At 40.5% G+C, this 21,917-nt stretch overlaps 1 protein-coding gene across 1 annotated transcript in view; it reads left to right on the top strand.

The window, feature by feature from the left end:
- Positions 1-21,917, top strand: part of LRP1B (LDL receptor related protein 1B) — a 1,279,381-nt gene that overhangs the window by 812,112 nt on the left and 445,352 nt on the right. The window contains exons 23-26 of the mRNA XM_026647738.1: positions 3,323-3,523; positions 7,293-7,538; positions 20,051-20,248; positions 21,070-21,274. Of these exons, the coding sequence (XP_026503523.1) occupies positions 3,323-3,523; positions 7,293-7,538; positions 20,051-20,248; positions 21,070-21,274 (850 nt within the window). The remainder of the gene's footprint in view (positions 1-3,322; positions 3,524-7,292; positions 7,539-20,050; positions 20,249-21,069; positions 21,275-21,917) is intronic.

Here is a 21,917-nt window from a genome sequence, read left to right as displayed (position 1 = left end):
TGTAAGTGAGTAGGTAGAAACAAAGTTGTTCATTTTTTTCAGTTTGGAAGGAATAAGGATTACAGCTCCCTTTATTGTCAGTGGAATGATGGCTGTGCTTTGGCCTCCATCTTAGAAGATGCTGAGCATTGCTATGAGGTGCTCAGCACCCTGAACTTCCATTAACATCAATAGGAATTGGAGGTGTTCAGCACCTTTCAAAAGTGCTCAGCATCTTCAAGATCCAACTCCTAATTCTTTGTACTCTATACTGTTACCCCACAGTGAAATATCACCTTGATCATGTACCTTTTGCCATGCTCTTTTATGTGTAATTCAGGATTGGTAAGCGTAAATGTTAAATTGCTTAAATGTATAGGTATTTTAATATTTTGGGGTTATTCCTATTTACTATAGGATGTTCATGAGTGCTTTATGTGTAGTTTCATAACATTTAAATGGTGGACTTTTACCATTTGCACAAGGTCACCCAGGAAGTCTGTAGCAGAGCTGGAAATTGAAGCCAGAACTCCTGAATCCCAGTCTGGTGCCTTAATCATAAAACTAACTCTCATTGTATTTCACTATTTATGGTTGTGGTCTTGGCAAAAACCCGGAAGATCAGAGAAAAAACATGAGCTCAATTATTTTCAAACCTCAAGAAATATCAGATTTAGTATAATCCAATTTTTAAGTGAAAGTATGAATTTGTTCTTATATCATCTGAAGTAGTTTGCCTCTGCCTAATAAACAGTATGGTATACATTCATACTGTACTGTGCTGTAAGTTGATGAGCAGAAAAACACCAAGGAAGGTAAAATAATGGCCAAACTTCAGTTCAATCCAAAGTCCTTTACCCAAGGCCAGCTTTATTATCACAAAAGGATTTAAAATGAGCAAAACATTTGATCCCAGCCATCAAAGGCCATTCTAGTTTTCAGCAAACTGGGAGGAGAGGACATAACCTTCTCTCTGGGTAACCTTTCCTGATTATTGAGTGGGCCTCTTGTTACATCCCCAGGGAGATTGTCTCAAGCCTTATCTTCTTGAGATTGAGCCAGGAGTATTTCTTTATGTAGCTTCCAACAGGTAATCCCATGATATTTAGTCAGTTGACCCATTTCTATTATGTGCCCTTTCTGAAGACTACAACTCCCAACAATGAGCAGCCTTAAAGGAGCTATGTCCCTATAACAGATGTTCTGCCTGCCCTTGCAGACCAGTGCTCTGTTACACTTATGTCGTTAAAACTTTTGACTGTTAAAAAATATTTTATCTGAAAATACAAACTGATAATGAGATGTATTTAAAATAGTAGGGGCCAGAGGTGGGAGGCACCTGCTCCCCTCTCCCATCACCTTTGCAAGTCCCTCTGCATGACTAATCCATGTCCTGTGGTGGGGATAGAGGGAGAGGAGTTTCCTGGCAGAAAGGAGGAACCTGGGATGGTGGCATTGTCTCAATAAGGAACTAAAATTCTAAAGCACATTACCAGTTTTAATGCTTGTCTAACTAGCATAGACACCATTAAAAGGAGATTGAAATGTGCTGATGAATAGTTGGAGACAGTGGCATCAGAGCTTGATGGCAATTGTCAGTGTGTGTGAACAATTGTGGGGAATCTGTTTGGGGATGGATTTGTATAGATATGGGTTTTTACCCCAAGTGACTCCACTTCCACACCCATATACTTCTGAGAGGTTACAAACCCTATCTCTATCAGTAGACAATGCTGCAACTGTAACATTTCTAACATAGAGGTGTAGCATAAACTGGAGTAATATTTTTCCTTGTATAGTTATTTCCAATGCAGGAAATGAGTTGGGCATTGCCTATTTAAAACATTGTGAAAGTGTTTCATCTGGTAGAAATGTTTCATTTTGTAGCTTTTATTTTTATTTAAAGTTAATTTCAGTGATGTTACCCCATCGAGGGTTCGGCTCGGGCAGCTATAGTCTCAAGTTCAGCAGAGTTCTCTCTGCTTGCCTTAGATCTAGAGCTCATAGGAACACATGAAACCATAGGCCAGTAACATACAATCATGAGAACAAGGTTTACTATCTTTTATCATTTTTATTACAGTTACCAACAAAGTTATGAATGTCACAGCATATACAACTCCTTGATATATCCATCCAGTTACAGCTACAGAGATATTCTCATCCTCCTAGATAGTGTTAGAGTCTGGTGGTTCTCTTGTGGATTGACCATCAGTACAGGGATGGTTCCTGCTGGAGTTCGCCCATAGGAAGCTCAATTTTCCTGCTTTGGACACCCCCTTTTTTATAATGTGATTCTGTCTATATCTATGTTCTTCACATGGAAGTATCAAACCTCTTTTTTCCCTTATTGGTCTGTGTCCCCTAGAAATGTAAGGGATCCCAAATGCTATAGGTTGTATAGGTTCTCTTTATTCTCATTAGCATTGACGCACAACTTGTATCCTGTGTTAAGGCACATGTTGGAAACAGATGTACCTCTACAGCATTTTTATTATTTAAAATTAATCTTCCAGCTAATTTTTCACAATATTACCATTTGGTACCACTTTTCCCATAATCTTAGGGCATTGGGTTATTATTTGGTCACTAACTTATGTCAGCATTTCTTATCTCCAAAGCCTAAATTAGGTAAGCTAGAATCTGGAAGGCCTCAACCTACAGGTCTTGTGTTTCAGCCTTTCTGACTTAGATATCTAATAAATTAGCAATCTAAATACTGATCAATTTTATACTTCTATAATCCTACAATTTAACTCTATTTAACATACAATGATTATATATATCATGACATGTTAATTAATCATAACATCACACAATACATGGATAATAAACTAAAATCATTGGCTAAAATGTAAAGTATGATTACTGGTTTGGCATTATATGGAAACATATTGTATATAATTAATAGAGTACTTTTGTTCATGGTAGCTACTAGTTTGTCAGTGTCAGATTGGGACCTTGCTTTTACTAGGGGTGGGTGGGAATGGAGAGAAAAGAAAATGGGGAGGAAAGCAGGAGAAGAAACATTGCAACAATTTTGGGCAACCTATAAAACTGTAAATCAGTATATTTTACTTAGGTTGCATAGTTGCCTGCATGCAGTTTTATTGAACATAGAACCTATTAGGTTTGACATTGGTCAAGAAATTAAGGCTGCCTATTTAGATGCAGATAACTTAAAATACAAAGCTGAGCTTGTTTAGATCATTTCGGTTAATTTAGAAAGAGAGACCATTAATGCTAAAATGTAACACAGCAATAGATTTCTCTGTAATGTTACCATAGGTTTTCCTATGTTTATTTTCAGTCTGATTTCTTGTGTTTGTCTCTTTTCTCCAAGGGAGATGCATTAGCAAAGCGTGGCTATGTGATGGAGATATTGATTGTGACGATCAGTCTGATGAGGATAATTGCGAGAGCTATATGTGTGGACCACCAAAATATCCTTGTGCTAATGATACCTCCATCTGCCTACAGCCTGAGAAGCTCTGTAATGGGAGAAGAGATTGTCCTGATGGATCTGATGAAGGCGACCTTTGTGGTATTTTATTTTTAGGCACACTCACATCTATAAAGAATTCAAAATTATTTTGTTTCCCTAATACCACTCGATATTTTCTGTTCCCATCTTTCCTTTCTAAAGAATCTTATCTTAGCAGGGTATTTAAATTTTCTCACAAGTAATTTGTGCATTTTATTATAATGTCCATGTTGTGCTTGAAATTGTATCAAACCTCTCCAAAATGAAGCATGGTGAACAACATAGGTTCTCTAATCTAAGAACCTATCTTTTAACCTCTTAAAACATCCCTTACAAGGTACATGGTTGTAGCCATAAGCAGTAGAAAAGATCTCTTACACATATAAGAATACCTGTACTTAAGTGTGCCTATAATACTGTTAGACCACACAAACTTAACCACTGTTGAATTAGGTCACTACTTAGATGGGAGGGTTTTTTGTTTTTTTTCAGAAACACATTAGTATGCTGCAAGTTTGGGTTTTTTTTATTATTCCAAAGGTGCCATTCTTCCTTCTGAGTCAGTACTGAAGATTTGCCATAGCATGTTATTAAGATACACTGTGTTCATCCTTTAGCTGAAATGTAAAAAGAGGACTGTTCTGACAGAGCATACTCTATCATGCTGTCCAATATTATCTCATTGTTTCCGTGTACTCCACCATTAGTCTTTCTGTATCCATCTGTTCTTTCTTATTTTTTACTTAGAGTGTAAACTTTTGGGGCAGGGACTGCCTTTTTGTTCAGTGTTTGTACAGTGCCCAGCATAATGATGTCCTGCTCTGTGACTGGGGCTTCTAGGCAATACTGTAATATATATAATAAATAATGAAAGAGCTGAAACGTAGGAAAGGAGAGGTGATTACAGGAGTAGAGGTTTTTATATCCTCAGGTGTACAACTCCTTGTTAATGGGAAATGAGCTCTAGTAAAGTTTCTTTGGCTTGAGAGACAAGGCACATGATGCTCTCATTAACCTCCAGCCAATAGTTACCTCTTTAGGGCCCATATATGCTGCCAGAGCACCACATAAGAGTCAGGACCATATATTTACCATATTGCTGAATTTAATAAACCATGCATAGCACTTTTTAGAGACTTCAATTAGGCCTTCGATTCAGTGCATTGAGCAAGTTTGGGGGATCTGATGAGGCAACCAGGAAGTTTGTGGGATCTGGAAAGGTAGTGTCATTGACAGAATGGAATAGAAATCTGTGTTTGAGTCAATGGCAGTTTCACGGCATGGTTTCCTATCTCCTCGGGAGTTTGGCAAAGCAGCACTCTGCCCCATCGTTGGTCAATATTGGCATTAATTAGTTGATTGGTAAGCTTGAGGAGGCAGCTGTCGGTGGCTTTGAGCAGAACACCATTCTGCTTTGAGATCTCTAATATGCTGTTGACACTCTGTTGTTGACTCAGTCTGGTGAATTGCTGAAGCTGATGGCTGATCTAGTCGGGCAAGAAGCAACACACTTTGGACCTTATCAATCTGGATAAAACTAAGTCCCTGACTATTTCCATCGAACAGCCTCCAGTGCTAGATACAGCCAATTCACTATTTACTTGTCTGGACGGGACATTGAGCAGGTGGCAACTGTCAAATATTTGGGCATCATCATAGACCATGCTAGAAGTTGCTTGAAAGGTGTGGACACCCATATAGCAACAGCTGCTGCCAGGTTTCAGGCATGCTTCAGTGGCCTCAGTGGTGAGTCTTGCCAAAAAGCTGGGGATCTATAGAACCACAATTATACCAACTCTGTTGTATGGCAGTAAAACATGGGTCCCGAGGAAGGCCAAAGAACACTGGATTTACATTTTCAATTCTCATCATCATCATCTGCTGTTCCAGATCAAGTGTCATGACAGGAACAGAAATGAGGATATTTGAAGCCAAACCCAGCAACCACCTCTATCAACACTAGTTTCAGCAGCTTCCATGGTATGGACATATTATTAGAACAGATGATCAACAAATTCTGAATCATGTACCAAGGAATACCACTACAGAGATCGAGCTTTGGTGGTGCGATAAGATTGCCAGTGATAGACATAACTGACATAAACATAGCCAGACTACCAAGGCAGAGATTGTTCCGGGTGGCATTTGGACTGCAAAGAGGCCTTATCCCTTTGGGATTTTCTGTGATGAAGATAATGATAATAAGTTATTTGACAACAGCGGTTTACTACTCATTTACTAATTAGCATTAGGGTATTTATGACTGTTGCCTTAAAGTGTTAATATGCATTGCAGGATATTGGCAGCACCATGGCCTATCAGTATTATTTTAATTAATTTCCCCCCTTTTTTCCCCATCATTGAGAACCTTGAAGTCTGGAAAAATAAAAGGACCCTAAGAAGAAAGGGAACTGCTTTAAAAAAATCACGAGGGAAACTTTCTATAGAAGGACTGCTGGATTGTATACACTTTTTTTTGTGCAGATGTAAAATTCAGTTTTAGAGATATATGTGAATCAGAATAACTAAGAGGCATGAATAAATTAGAAGATTCAGAAGAAAATCTAACTTCCAGTAAATAAATGCATTAGTGCACCTGTCCTGTACTCCCAAAAGTCACATTGACATTAGTATTTATAGGAAATGCAGGACTAGCTCCTTAATGTTCTTTAGTGTTTGTTTTCACAGCGTTCTTTAAAAAAATAAAATAAAATGGAGAACTAGGTCCTCAATTTCCTTTCAAACTGGCTTCTTTGACACCACTATAGTCACTACAGGGATGCACAAATGTAACTGAGAGCAGACTCCGAATCTGTTGGGAAAAAGCATGCCCTTTGCCTCCTAATCCCAGAGACCCTACATGCATAGGTTTAGGAAATACAAGAAACCTCAAGACACAGAAGACTCAGGGAACAGAAGGAAAAAGGAATTGAAGCCTCAGATTGCTGAAGAAATAAGGCATTTTGACACAGAGCCAAGTGTGCTGAGACACTAAATGCATTCCAAGACTTATTTGGGTTTAGTGTATACTGGTTAGGAACAGAAAAGGATATCACTGAGCTAAATAGTCTTTAGCCAATTTAAACAAAATCCAAACATGTGAAGATATGAAATGTACAGTTAGGGCATCCAAACAAACCTTAACTCTGTCCTGTAATAACACCATGCAATAGCTATACAGTTACAATGAACATAGTTTAGTGTTTGTAGTTCCAGCTTAGGTTAGACACATAGTGTTTTCCCCGCCTCCTTTCCTCGTGGTGTCACTGCAGGGCAGAATTTGGACACTGAATGCTTATTTTGGAGAGAATTACAACATCGCTGTAATGTATTTTACTCTGAAATATACTGTCAACCTTAAATAAACTGACCTATCTTAATGTAGCTTTTGTCTGGAAATTCTGTTGTTCTTTTTTCCAATTATTTAAAAAAAAAAAAACCACATACGTGAATAGTAAACAAGAAGCCCAAAGAATGGTAGCATTAAGTAAATCAGAAAAGAAGTGTACTATCCAGTAAATACAAAGTGAATGCGTGAATGGTAAAATACCTTTGATAATCTGTCAAAATTTATAATCTATATTGTAGTTCTACAGTGCTAAAAACTTGCTATCCTGTAACAGTAATGCAACCTCAGATGTGTGCAAACTGAATGCACTACTTTTCTGTATAAGTATTCCAAACAAATAGTTGTTCAGCCAGATTTAAATTCAGTTTGTGATTACTAAAGGTTTTTAATTTCTTTTATTACTGAGACACTCTTAAGAAGTATAATATAATACAGCTGATATTGTTTGCAATATTTAATGTTCTTTTCCTGTTATTTCAGATGAATGTTCGCTTAACAATGGTGGATGTAGCCACCAGTGTTCTGTAGTTCCTGGAAGAAGAATTGTGTGTTCCTGCCCTCCAGGACTTTATCTAAATCCAGACAACAAAACCTGTGAAATTGTGGATTACTGTACCAAACATCTTAAGTGTAGTCAACTGTGTGAACAGCACAAACAGAGTGTCAAGTGCTCCTGTTATGAAGGCTGGAAGATCAATAATGATGGTGAAAGTTGCACTAGTATTGGTAAGCCTGAGACTTAGGGCTTCTTCACTATTATAGGGTTCCTTATTCGTTCTAATAGGAAGTGTAAAAACAAGTAAAATAAGATTAAATGATTGACTGAATGTCAGCTCCTGGGATCTGAGATCCACTGTCCTTCCACTTTGGACCTCGGTAGAGGAGAGAGTCAGGACCATAACTTTTAATGGATGGTGTCACCTCTTCCATGGGAATAGAATCATCATAATATTATAATTGCGTTATTTATTATGTGCACTGAAGTAGTGCTCAGAGGCCCAAATCAGGAGAATAAGGGCCCCAGTTTGCTAGGTGCAATATAAATATAGAAAGACAGTCCCTGCCCCTGCCTAGAGGAGCTTGGATGTTAAATGAAAGCTACTGGGTTACCTACAGCAGTGGTTCTCAACCTCTCCAGACTAATGTACCCCTTTCTGGAATCTGACTTATCTTGCATCTCCAAACTTTCACCTCACTTAAAACCTACCTGCTTACAAAATCAGACATAAAACTACAGAAGTGTCACAGCAGACTTACTGAAAAGTTGCTTACTTTCTCATTTTTACTGTATAATTATAAAATAAATTGATTGGAATATACATTTTATACTTACCTTTCATTGTATATAGTATCTAGAGCAGTATAAACAAGTCTTCGTATAACATTTTAGTTTGCACTGACTTTGCTAGTGTTTTTTATGTAGCCTGTTGTAAAAGTAGGCAAATATCTAGATGAGTTGATGTACCCCGGAAGACCTCTGCATACCCTCAAGGGTATGCATACCCCTTGTTAAGAACTGCTGTCCTAGAGCTTCCACCTGCCATTAGAGGATTGTTCCTTACAGTTATTTTTCTAATATTTTTGTCAACTCTGATTTTAAATATCTCAAACTATAGTGCTTCACCAATTCTTTTGGGTGACTGTTTCACAGTTCATCAGATTTCACCATTAAGAAATTCTTCCAGTTGTTCACCTTTTTCTCACATCCATGTCATGGACCGTTTTTGAACCAATGAGCTAGAAATGAAAGCTTGTGTATCACATTATCAGTCACCTGAGATAATTTCATTAATACCCAATTCAGATATTTTGTAAATGGCCTATTCTAAACCATCTAATTTGACAGTAGCTGAGCTAATTCAAACATTTCATTACATCTCCTTTACAGTTATGATGCAGTCACAATTTAGTTCCAATTAACAGCATGCCAAAGTACAAATTACACCTTATCAAAATAATTATTTTTAGTTCTTCTAAAATAATGAATTAAGATTAAAATGTATTCAGTAGAACTCAAATCAAAGAGTTCCTTGGAACTCCCATTGGATTAGATAATTCTCATTGAGTTTTCTTCAAATTCAGTAGGAGTTTGTTTGCTTATTCCAAAGTAGAATTTGATTTGAGCTCTTTGATTTAGTCCAGATTATTCCCATTGTTAACTCTTAGTCAATTTTTCTGGGTCATCTTCTAAATTTCTGCTACCTTTTCTATTAGATACAGTTCATTTGTCTCACCTTTCAAATCACACAGAAACCACTCTGAGCTCCATCCACAATGGAAAAAGCATTTTGAGGCATTCATTTTAATCTTTTTCCCCCCATTCCACTGACCAATTTAAAGATGTTTACTACTACAGTGTGAGATCAGGAATATATATTCTTTTTCAAGGAATGTCCCTGTGGGTGCTCCACTTTAGGAGAATCTGCGCCCTTGTGCTTGTAATTGGAGAATTTCAGTAACAGTGCCTGTTTGGGACACACAGGCACTGTTCCCATCTTGCACTGTTTCTGGCGGTTACACGGTGCTGTGCAACCAACCCCCCTTCAGTTCCTTCTCTACCGCCATTGGCTTGAGATAGAGCAATGGGCAGCGCCTCTCAGTATTATCTTTAGCTTAACTTTTATCTTCAGAGTATTCGTTTTTAGAACCCAGTTAGTTAGTTAAATAGTTAACTACCCTACCTCTTTCTTACTTTATTTATTTATTTTTCTCCTCTTAGGAATTTAAATTTCAGTTATTAGTATATCCCTTAATATAGTATAGTTACCATCCCTCATAGGAGAAACCCTATTCAAAGGGGCATGGCTGGCTCCCCAGGTTTTCAATGTTGCCTCACTTGCCGGTCTTCAATCCCGGTTTCTGACGGACAGTGTGTCCGCTGGCTTGGTGAGACACACATCCCACAAAAGTGCTCCCACTTCCATAATATGAAGGCTTGCACCAGGAAAGCAAGGAATTTACATCTAAAACTCCTCCTGATGGAGAAGTCTGCACATGGTGTCCAGTCTGGGATCATGGACCCCTCCTGGACACTGGTCTTCAACAGTGGTATCTGACAAAGGTTACCCATCTCTCTGTCAGAAAGGAAACAAAAAACAGTCTCCAACCTCCCCTTCTCAGGAAGCTGCCAAAAAGAAGCATTCCCCAACCCGTCAGACCTCCTCGGTACCAACTGCACCAAGACCATCCACCTCTGAGGCAGCAGGATCATCCAGTTCCATAGATACTATGCAAGCCAAAGACTCTAGGTGGACGAGCTCAGACAAAGGCACAAAAAGGAAACTTACAAGCCCTGCCTCAGTAACACAGCAGCTGCTCAGACATGTGGCGATGAGCAGCTCGGCAGTGCTACGATCTATAGTACCACCTCTTGCCTCCACAATGCACAGTGCACAACCCTCTGCACTGACTTCTGCGGTAAAGGCATTGGTACCACCACCAACAGCCTCCTGAGTACTAATGCCCTCTGTACTGCAGCAGTTTCTCCAGCATAAAGAACTTTTGGTCTCGTCAGCACCAGAATCCCCACTCCTCGGTACCGATATTACTCCAGTACACTCAGTATCATGCCAACTTACAACACGAACCAGGTCAGCTCCTCCTTTATCCAGCAATGAGGAGGAGGCTGATGATCAAGGGGAAATCTACTCTTCCCATAACTCCTTGCCTATGCAGACAGCCACCAGACTGGGCCTACTAGAACAGCATCAATACCACCCAAGACCTGAAACTCAAGGATGGTAGAGTTGCCATCATAAATGCCATTCCTACCACACTGGTCCTACTAGGACCCCTGGGCAGTGTACCACCAACACTACCCTAAGCCTCAGAGTCCACACAAGGAGCAGTCGAGGCAGTCTCCATGATCCTTAGTATTTGGACCCTCTGAATCCCCAGAAGAAGCAATCAGGGAACTGGAGGAGACCTCGGATCAGTAAGTCATATCAGCTGTCAATTCATACCCCCACCACCCATGACAGGGGATGACTTTATACAGTTCCAAGAACTGCTTAAGAGGATCACAGACTCATTGGAGATATCTCTGGAAGAAGTTGCGGAGTCCCAACATAAGTTGTTGGATATCCTCCATACTTCAATCTCTTCCAAGATAGCTTTTCCAATAAATGAGGCTCTCATGGCCGTAGTCATGTGACAAGCTTCCTGGCTCCCTCTATCAGGTTTTCCCGAAGAGGTACAATCTACTGTCGAGGACATATCATTCGAAGGCCCAAACTGTTCTCAACCAAAACAGCTGAGTCCCTACACAAGTTGAAGGACTCCAGGATGACACTGAGATCCTTGGGCATATATACGCCTACACAAAAGAAGAAATGGGAAGTATTACTCAGCACAAAGAACAATATCTGCACCCTACACCCAGCCTCAGAGACAATAGTACCTGCAAAGGTGGAGGCAGAGACCCACAAGATGGAGACCACTCCCTTCTCAGCCCTCAATATCCCAACAACCTCCCTCTAAACAATAGTTTTGAGGATTTGGTCAAGGACCAGAGACACCTCCCACACTTTCTATTGCTGGACTGATCCAACACCATCCATCCATCCAGAGACCATCTGACCCCATTCCATGCAGCATGGTGAAATGTCACATCAGACAATCTAGACAATAGAAATCAACCAGGTTGGCTATTCCACTCAATTTACGTCGACCTCCCCTACACACCCAGCCTCCCCATTCGCCTCAGGGACTTTTCTCATGAACACCTATTATGACAGAAGGTAAACCATCTCATACACCTGGGCGCAATAGAACCAGAATCTGCACAACAAGAGGGAAGGGTTTATACTCCCATTATTTTTTAACCCAGAAAAAAATGGAGGACGGAGACCCATTTTCAACCTAAGAAGACTCAACAAATTCATGAAGACTCAATGATTCAGGATGGTCACACTAGCACTGATAATTCCAGCACTAGAACGAGGGGACTGCTTCTCGGCCCTTGACCTCCAGGATGAATATTCCTCATAATGATTCTTCCCTCACACAGAAAGTTTCTCAATTTTGTTCTAGGAACAGATAATTTCCAATGCAAAGTACTCCCTTTTGACTTGTTCACGGCTCCACAGGTATTCTCAAAAGTCTTCACTGTGGTAGTGGCTCACCTCAGCAGACAAGGGGTCATATATTCCCCTATCTGGATGAGTGCTTATTCAAAGCCTAGACTTGAGAAGAGGCACTAGAAGCTACTTCAAAGACATTAGCTCTCTTCACACAGCTGGGTCTACAAATAAATCAACAAAAATCAACATCCACACCTGTGCCGATACTGGAGTTCATCGGGGCCTACCTCAACTCTCTGGCTACATCCTCTCTGCCCACTCACAGATTTATCCCTCTTGTCAACCTAATCACTATAATGCAAGCCAGCCCACAGACATCAGCCAGGATCTGCCTCCAACTGTTAGGCCATATGTCAGCAATGGCATTTGAACTTAAGAAATTGAGGCTCTCAGGCCTGGTCTACACTAACACCCCAATTCGATCTAAGGTACGCAACTTCAGCTACGTGAATAACGTAGCTGAAGTCGACATACCTTAGTTCAAACTTACCGCGGTTCAGACGCGGTCCACAAGCGGCAGGCAGGCTCCCCGTCGACTCCGCGGTACTCCTCTCGCCGAGCTGGAGTACCGCAGTCGACAGTGAGCACTTCCGGGATCGATTTATCGCGTCCAGACCAGACGCGATAAATCGAACCCGGAAGTTCGATTTCCAGCCGTCGAACTAATGGGTAAGTATAGACCAGCCCTCAACGTGAATAACGTAGCTGAAGTCGACATACCTTAGTTCAAACTTACCGCGGTTCAGACGCGGTCCACACGCGGCAGGCAGGCTCCCCGTCGACTCCGCGGTACTCCTCTCGCCGAGCTGGAGTACCGCAGTCGACGGCGAGCACTTCCGGGATCGATTTATCGCGTCCAGACCAGACGCGATAAATCGAACCCGGAAGTTCGATTTCCAGCCGTCGAACTAACGGGTAAGTATAGACCAGCCCTCAGTGAGCTTGATCAGAGTACACCTCGTAGCAATCACAGCATTCCACCACAAAGTGAGCAAGTTCTCGATCTTCACCCACCCAACCACTAAACGCTTTCTCAAGAGTCTTCACAACCTTTACCCCAAAATACAAGCCCCTACTCCATTATGGGAACTCAATCTGGTGCTGTGATGCCATACTGAGTGTCCTTTTGAGCCATCATTAGCATCATGTTCACTTCTCCACCTCTTGATGAAGGTGGGTTTGCTCTCCCACTCAACGAGTAGGAGAAGTGGGGACCTTCAAGGCACACCCTTCATGCACAATATTTTTCAAAAACAAAGTTACCCTAAAACCACATCCCAAATTCTTATCTAAAGTAGTTTCCTCATTCCATTTGAATCAACCCACCTATCTCCCATCGTTCTACCCCAAGCCCCTTGAGAATAAATAAGAAGTAATGCTTCATACCCTGGATGTCCACAGTGCACTAGCATTTTACATTGAGAGGACAAAGTCTTTCAGAAAGTCACCAAAGTTATTTCTTTCCATCACGGAACTATCTAAGGGGGACGCCTTATTCAAACAAAAGCTGTCTAAATGGATATCCAGCTGCACCGACCTATGTTATCACCATCAACAGTTACAACCCCCATTGGGGACTGAAAACACATGCACTCTCTGCCTCGATAACCTTCCTCAACAATGTGCCCATTGTGCAAAGCCACAACCTGGGAATTAGCTCATACGTTCACACAGCATTATGCCACAGAGCAACACTCATCATCGGGTGCTCTATTTGGACTTATGGTTTTATCAACTACCACGACTGCTGTCCAACGGCCCTCCATTCCACCAAGTGGCACTGCTCTACAATCACCTAAAGTTGAGCACCCACAGGGGCACTCCTGGAAGAACCTCAGTTACTGCATAGGGTAATTAACCTTCTCTTATTCAGGCACTTTTTAGGTAGGCAGATGCTAGAATCTCAAAGACTGAATCTCTGACATGTCATGTTCAAGTGGTTCTGTATATTTGAACCATTTCATTACTCTCTGTTGCAACTTTTTTATAAGGATACTTAGCCTTATTTCCAAATGACACTGAATCTACTATAATTATTTCTGTTATAAGCATTAATCTTTTTAATATGCAAAATTCATATAGTGTTAAAGATGGAAATGTCAGTGATTTCAGGAAAAACAGCTTTCAAAAAAAGATTGCATTAAAACTACAACAACAACATTTGAAAGTTATACTTTAATTTAAAACAAATAAATACCACCAAATGTTGAAAATAAGGAAATGCACAGAAAAGTTAGTCCAAACATTTTTTTTAACTGACTCCTTACCCCATCAAAGTTTCTTCCAGATAAGATAATTTTAAACCTCTATTTGATTCACCCATGCAGTTTTTGATGAGGATTTACAATAGTGGTGTCTTTAGTGTGGGCTCATGGGTTTAGTTGCATCCCGGAAATCATGAAACCAAGGGTGGAGAACTAGGCAAGCATACTCTTCTCTTGACCTGGTGAGAAGGGGACGCCGCGGTGGCAGGGGTTGGAGAGTGAGCCCACTGCATACTTACTCTGCAGCGGCAGCTCCTGTCCTGCACGGCTGGGCCCAGCTTCCTACTCTGAGCATTGTGACCCGGTGCACAGGGTAGCAGCACCACTCAGGTTTGGCCTGGCCACCCTTCCATGATTATGGAGGGGTGGCCAGGCCAAATTTGAGTGAGTGGTATTACAACCTGGCAGCCAGGCCAATCCTCACTGGCACTTCACAACCCTTCCTACACACACACACACACACACACACACACGGGTTCCCCAGGATTAGGCCAGGATTAGGGTTGAGGTTGGGGCTGAGGCACTGTGCCCCCTCAGCCGTTTAGTGTAGAGCACCCATTGACTTGGGAGGCTGTATCTGCCCTTGATTTACAATCTTAAACTCATCGGCACATAGATTTTAATCAAGGAAAATAATGTTAAGTATGACCCTTGCCATTTTAGAATTTTTAAGTCAAGAGAGTTGCTTTGGTTTGCACGAGCTAAAGATCTGGCCCACTTTTTGCTCTTTTCATTTTTAAAAAAAGACCACAAATTTTAATCAACCTAATATTACTTCAAATGACTGAGTATGTTCAAACAACATTTTGGCATTGTGGTAAGCCACATAAACTGGGACAAATTTTAGTCTCATTTAAAAGTGTCTAAACCTATTCGCTCCATTAGGATGGCATGAGTATAACTCGGAGTGAAGGTTTTTTTTCTAAAATGAGTCAAAAATGTACTGACTTTCCTGGAGCTGTGTCCATTTACAGCAGGGTTAAAACTGGTGTTGTGAGAATAAACATCACCCACACTATAAAACTTCCTCCCATCGCACTCTAAATGCACACATTGGGGCAACCTTATTCCTAGCATAATTGCATTGATTTACATTGTCTTGAAATGGGGAGGAGATTGGTCCATTGTACTAGAGAGCTAACTACTAATCAGGTTTCCAATGAAAATGAAATTGTTCTGAGGGGAATTATTACTCTGATCTGAAACTAAGTTTGTACCATATAGAATATCACTTTGTGGTATTCAGTCAAACATTTCAATAGCACATAGTACTAATAATACTTAAGATAATGATATAGCACTTTACTTTTCAAAAAACTGTACATTTACCTGTCTACCAGAAACCTAATATGAATAGTACAAATGCAGGGCCGGCTCTAGGTTTTTTGCTGCCCCAAGCAAAAAAAATTTTGGCTGCCTCCCACCCCAGCCCTGGGCCCTCCCCCCCCACCCCCACCCGCACCCTCCCCCACCACACCCCCTGCCACCCCAGCCCTTGGCTCTCTCTTTCCCTCCCCGCACCCCCTGCCGCCCCAGCGCTGGGCTCCCCCCCACCAGTGCTGACTCCACCCGCTTCTTCCTCACCTCCAGCCGGTCTGGCGCTGGCAGGATCGGGGTAAGCAGCGGGGCTCCCAGGCCATGCCTCAGCCCAGGGTCCGTCCAGCCAGGGCTCCCACCTCCAGGAGCGGCTGGGACCCGGGAGGGCAGAGCTGAGGGACTGCCCCAGCAGGGGGCTGAGGAGCCGGGGCAGGGTAGCCCCAGAGGGAGCGGAGCCCCAGAGAGTGGGACCCGCATGGCAGCGCCCCACCCTCTATGGCCCCGCTGCTGCTTCTGGCCGCCCTGCCGCAGTCCCTGGGCGGCTCGGGCCGCTTCGCCCAGCCCTGTCTGCGGCGCTGGGGGGTGGCCGCCATGCGGCACCTGCAGGCAGCTCCGTGTGCCCCGTGGGGCGGCCCTCAGCCACTCGGAGCCTGCCCGGCCCAGCGACAAGGTGCGGGCACTGCTCCTCCACGGCGTAAACTGCAGCGGCCCCAGGGCGCCCCCCGCTCAGGATGTGCTGCTGCTACCAGAGCCGGCTCTAGGCTTTTGCAAAAAAAAAAAAAAAAAAAAAAAGGAGGGCTGGAATGCCGCCCCTGTAAATGTGCCGTCCCAAGCACGTGCTTGGTTTGCTGGTGCCTAGAGCCGGCCCTGTACAAATGTGTTAACTCAGGTCAGTACATTACTCATGGTGAGGGTACTAGGTGGGTGAGAGTTTAATGCCTGCCAGTGGATGTTTCCCAGAGAGATATCCTGAAATGTAGAATAAGAAATGAACAAAAATAACTACCCTAAGATAGTGGGGAGACTTTGTTTCTTTTCTTGTTTATATTTCTTTATTCCCTTCTTTACTCCCATCTCCATCTTTAAATCTTTCCGTTTTCCACCTTTTTTCTCATTTCTGCCGGCATTCCCCCTTGCTTCTATTTTCTTTTCCTTCCATGTTTTTCCATTTTCAACATCACCCTGTTTTTATCTCTTGTCATCTTCTTTGCTGCCTAACTCCTTCTCCTCTGCTCCGCATTATGTTTCCTCTCCAACAGCAGTGGAGGAGGGACAGAAGAGTGAAGCACCAGCCCTAGGCTACCTTAGAATGGAGCTCCATGCTGGGTTTCCAAAGAAGAGATGTTTTATTAATTTAAGATTTGTATTGTTTGAATATGAGTACCACACCAAAAGAGAGGCATTATTCACATACCAATTGAATATAAAGAGTGCATTCTTTACACTCGCCCTGCCCATTTCCTATTGTAATACTTCTGCACAGTAATGACTGGTGGTATATTACAGTTACACTAGAAAAAAATTCATTAGAAAAAAATTGAATGTGGTAGAAACTCTTCTCTGGAGAGATATTTAAACCCTATGTTTATATTCAGCCTTTCAGAATTCAGTATAGCAAAAGACAGATGAACTTTCAATGTAATTTTAGTAAGAAAAGCTTGTCATAATTTCTTTAAAAACTACAGCAACTCTGCTTCACATATATTAATGCTTTCAATTTTTCCCCTCAAAAAATCATTTAATCCTAACTTTATTCTTGGTTAAAATATCTATTTACTGTAATATTCAGGGATATGGGTTTTTTTAGGTAACTCAAGATTTCTGAATAAGAGACGATCAATGAAGGTGTAAATGTTGAATTTCAATATTTAGGAAGCTAGCGTACCAATTTGCTTTGGAGGTATGGTTCGAGAAGGCACAGTACACCTCTACCTCGATATAACGCTGTCCTTGGGAGCCAAAGGTGAAATCGCGTTATATTGAACTTGCTTTGATCCACTGGAGTGCGCAGCCCCGCCCCCCCCTCCCCGCCCCCCGGAGCGCTGCTTTACTGCGTTATATCCGAATTCGTGTTCTATCGGGTCGCATTATATCGAGGTAGAGGTGTATAAGGTAACAAATAAGTCTGGTAATGCACATCAGCCTAAGATCCAGTGACACTGACATTTCAGTTAACGACCCATCTAAAACAAAATACCAGCATAAAAACATTTCAGGAAAATTATGATTTACTATTTGTCCCACATTTTATTTTCTTCCATGGGTGGTTTGCATAGTCCAACTTCTCATACCAGATGATATAAGAAAGATTTAATTTTTTTTCAATCTAGGATCCTCCTGCATATAAACTGTTCTATGATATAGCACAATATTTCTCTTTTGTGCATCACCTGCATTTCTTTATTTATAACTTGTATATGCTGAAGAGTAATTGTGTACACATAATAAACCATGTTGCCTATAAGCATGTTTTTTGTCAAATATATAATTATTTATAGAGCAAAGAAGCTATTTTGTCCAGCTCTATTTCTTAAACATTCTTTGTATTACTATAGCAGAACTGTTGTTGCCATGGTTAAGGCTGCATTCTGTTTTGCACTTAAAACAGTAGTTAAACCCGTAAAACACAATATACCTGGCCCAAAGTTTCAAAAGATAATCTGTTGAGTAAAACCTGTATTTTCTGCCCCAAGAGACTGGGGGTGGGGGGAGGGCAGGGGGGAGAGAGAGAGGGAGGGGGGAGGGAGTGTTGAAGAGAATTGGTTAATTTTAGTTCCTAAATTCTAGTTGATTTAAAAAAGGGCCAAAAATTTCATCTTCGGAGTTTGCATGATTTTTCTCGCTATAATAACACAATCTTTTTGTGCCACAGTTAGCCAATGAAGGACAAGATTTATGATGAATAGGGTACTCTACACCATACCTGCTGATTTGTCAAAGATCAGGAGCTTCATTAAATTGTTCATCAAGCTTAGGAGCTTTTGACCTTTGTGATGCAACAGCTACTAATGTTGAAGAGCTTGTTCATCATCATATAGTTCAGCCAGTTCAGGATCTACAAAATCAGTCACTACTTTGACAAGTATCAGGAGCTTTGTGAAAGTGCCTGTTGGCTCATAAGCAGATAGTGCTTTTCATGTAAGGAACCATTCTGTTGGAGATCATTATTTAATATAGTACAAGTCACAACTGAATCTTTATGTGCAATTATTAGCTAATGGAGACCATTAAAAAGTTTAGTTTTTAAAAAGGAAAGTGAAAAGTTCCTTTTGTGCAACATTTTGACTTACTCTGCTTTTCAACACCTTAGGAGGCACTGAAACCCTGCCTGTTGTCGTGTTCCCCCTGTAATACGCACACCATCCCAAACTGAGGCCTAGTATGGTAGAGGGAAAGAGATTTTACTAGTCCAGCAGCATTATTGTTGCATTGTAGAGGAAGATCTTCAAGAAAGCAATGTCTGTTTTCCAAAATAAAATAATATTTGCAAAAGTCTCTGTTCTTTAAAGTAGAGCTCTTGAATTGGCTGGATAATTTCATTAAGATTTTCTTGTTTTGCTCCAGACCCGGCTGGTCACTTTGACAGTGATCTTATTCTTTGTGAAAGTAGTCATTGCTGTGTACGTACATAACCTACTTAACACAAATCCACAGCTACAAGGACATAAAAAGTGAAGGCACCTAACATTACATTCCTTTTACTCATCCACCCAGAGATGTACATTTCACTACTAGAACAAATGCCATGCACCAGACAATGCACAATATCCTCAATTCTGTCTCAATAGAGATGCCAGGTTCTAGCACCCTTTCCAAAAACACAAGTGAGTATGATTTTTCAAGAACAGTTCAGAATGGTTAATGGAGGGAAAGTCTGGTCTGTTTGTGATGGTGGTGGTGAATTCGAAGAAGTTGTGTGCTGTTACATGCCTTAATTTTACATTTCCTTGTTTTTGTGGTTTTGTGTTAGATAAGTTGTTTATGCAGTTTAACTCACACAAAATGATGTTTTGTGTGTTATATATGTTGCAGTACATGGTTTTCAACTAATTGTTAATTAGAGCAATACTAGATAATTTTGAACAGACATTTTCTCTGAAGCATTTAAGAAAATAAAAACTTCACTCCAGTTCTTATTTTAGTTTTGATAGCTTAAACTTTTTTTCTGACCTTAATCCTTGAAGTCCGGGGGGGGGGGGGGGGGGGGAGTGGGGAGGGGAGGAAAGACACTCCATCACTTAGCTCTCATCCAGAAGACATTCTTTGTGCTGTACCTGTGGACCACTGACTGACTGAGTCAGATATCCTTGTTGTTAATATCCATTCAATACCTTTAGTTGAGGCAGGTGAGCAGAAGTCTAGATTGGACTGCAATATATATATATTTGCATGATTTTCTCTTTGTTAGAAAATGAATGAGCTAGTAAGACTTACAAGTTCTATTATTTTAATCAAACTGTTCCTCTAATAAAGTACTCTGCCGTTCTTGTTCAGATGTGTGTGCCTCATATCAGTAAGTCTACTAAAATTCTATTCTTTATTATATTTTTTAATGTACAATCCATTGTACTTCCAGATCCATTTGAAGCTTTCATCATTTTTTCCATTCGTCACGAGATCAGAAAGATTGATCTTCACAAGCGAGACTACAGTCTCTTAGTTCCTGGTTTAAGAAACACAATAGCACTTGATTTTCATTTCAATCAGAACTTACTGTACTGGACGGATGTGGTGGAAGATAAAATTTACCGAGGCAAGCTTTCTGAAACTGGAGGTATGAATTTAACTTTTGACTTATTTTAGTAGGTCCTTAAAAAGAGAGTTCCAGCCAAAATAATGTAGCCATAGAACATCAAACTTGTCAGATTCTGGCAAAGCTATTATTATTACTCCTCTCAGAGCGATTGTTTTAGGTTATATCCAAACTCAGGCAGGAGTCACTGGTTTGGTTATGCTCGGCTTACAACTTGATTATCATCTTTGGAACTGTAAAGTCTAGAGACTTAATTTTTAATCTGATACTTTAGATTCTGGTGCACAATATTATAGCTGCCCCCCCCGCCTTAACAAATGGAGAAATATGAGGCCTTTAACATGGTGACCCAACCACACTGTATGTGGTCCTGGCCTATAGCACAACATAATCTCACAGTGTATATAGAAATACTTACATAAAAATGTTTTCTAGGTTGATGTGCACCTATGCGTTTTTTCATTGAAGACCTAGCAAACAAAATCACACATTATTTAAAGGTTATTAAATTTCCCTTCATTTCTTATTCCTGTAATGACCAAAAATGTATTTTGTACATGAGCATATACTCTCTCACTACTTGTGAAAAAAGAAAAATAACTAATGAAGATAAATATCATAATGTCAGATTAGCTATTATGTGGTCTCTCACTGAAAAATATGCATTAAGACTCATTAAATGGAGACAGTCTTAACTATAGCATCAGAAAAATGATATACAGTTTTGCACATTTTAATTATTTTTGTTTAGCTGGCAGTGTGATCAGGCATTTATCACATTTTAAGTGTTGTATCTCTGTTCTAACTCTTTTATATGTTTGCAACCTTTTGATCTTTGTTAGGTGTGAGTGCCATTGAAGTCGTAGTGCAACATGGCCTGGCCACTCCCGAGGGTCTTACAGTAGATTGGATTGCAGGAAACATATACTGGATAGACAGCAATTTGGATCAAATTGAAGTAGCAAAATTAGATGGCACTTTGAGAACAACATTAATAGCAGGCGCTATGGAGCATCCCAGAGCTATTGCCTTAGACCCTAGATATGGGTAAATATACAATAGTTCATTTTTCATGATTGCTTATAAAAACACTTTGAGGAATAAGCTTGAAATGTATGAATGTTTGCTGGTTTATTTGAAGTGAGCTCTTACATTTAACTTACCTTTAACAATGCTTGAAGAACTACATTTTTTGGTCCAGTGAACCAGGGCATCAGGAGATGTAGGAGTCAGTCTAGGCTTGGCTTTTTTATTGACTCACTGTGTGACTGTGGGCAAGTAATTTAACCTCTCTGTTTGTTTCTCCATCTCTAAAATAGGGATAATAATGTTTACCAGCCTTTGTAATTAGCTTGTAGATCTGCAGATGAAGAGTACTATATGAGTTCCAAGCATTATTATTTAATAATAATCAAAAGCAAAATATTTACTAGTTAAACTGGTTAATTCATTTATTTTACCCAATAGCATACAGAATTAATTGCATTTCTGATGGCTGTTTGGATGCATATTTAATTGAAGGTAGTCCTAAAATCATATGTTAAAGAAACAGTATATTCTTCTATTCCACATAATACTATATGTGATTTGTAGGTCTTTTTTATTTTAACAATAGTGTATCTGTCCTGATACTATGGAAAAAATGGTCTAATGTTTCAGTACACTACAGCCAAGTCAAGTAAGGGTAATA

The sequence above is a fragment of the Terrapene carolina genome, unplaced genomic scaffold (assembly GCF_002925995.2).
Source record: "Terrapene carolina triunguis isolate 2854851 unplaced genomic scaffold, T_m_triunguis-2.0 Scaffold62, whole genome shotgun sequence".
NCBI classification, from domain to species: Eukaryota; Metazoa; Chordata; order Testudines; family Emydidae; genus Terrapene; species Terrapene triunguis.
Note: the sequence above shows the minus strand (reverse complement) of the source record. Positions and strands in the feature narration are given on the sequence as shown.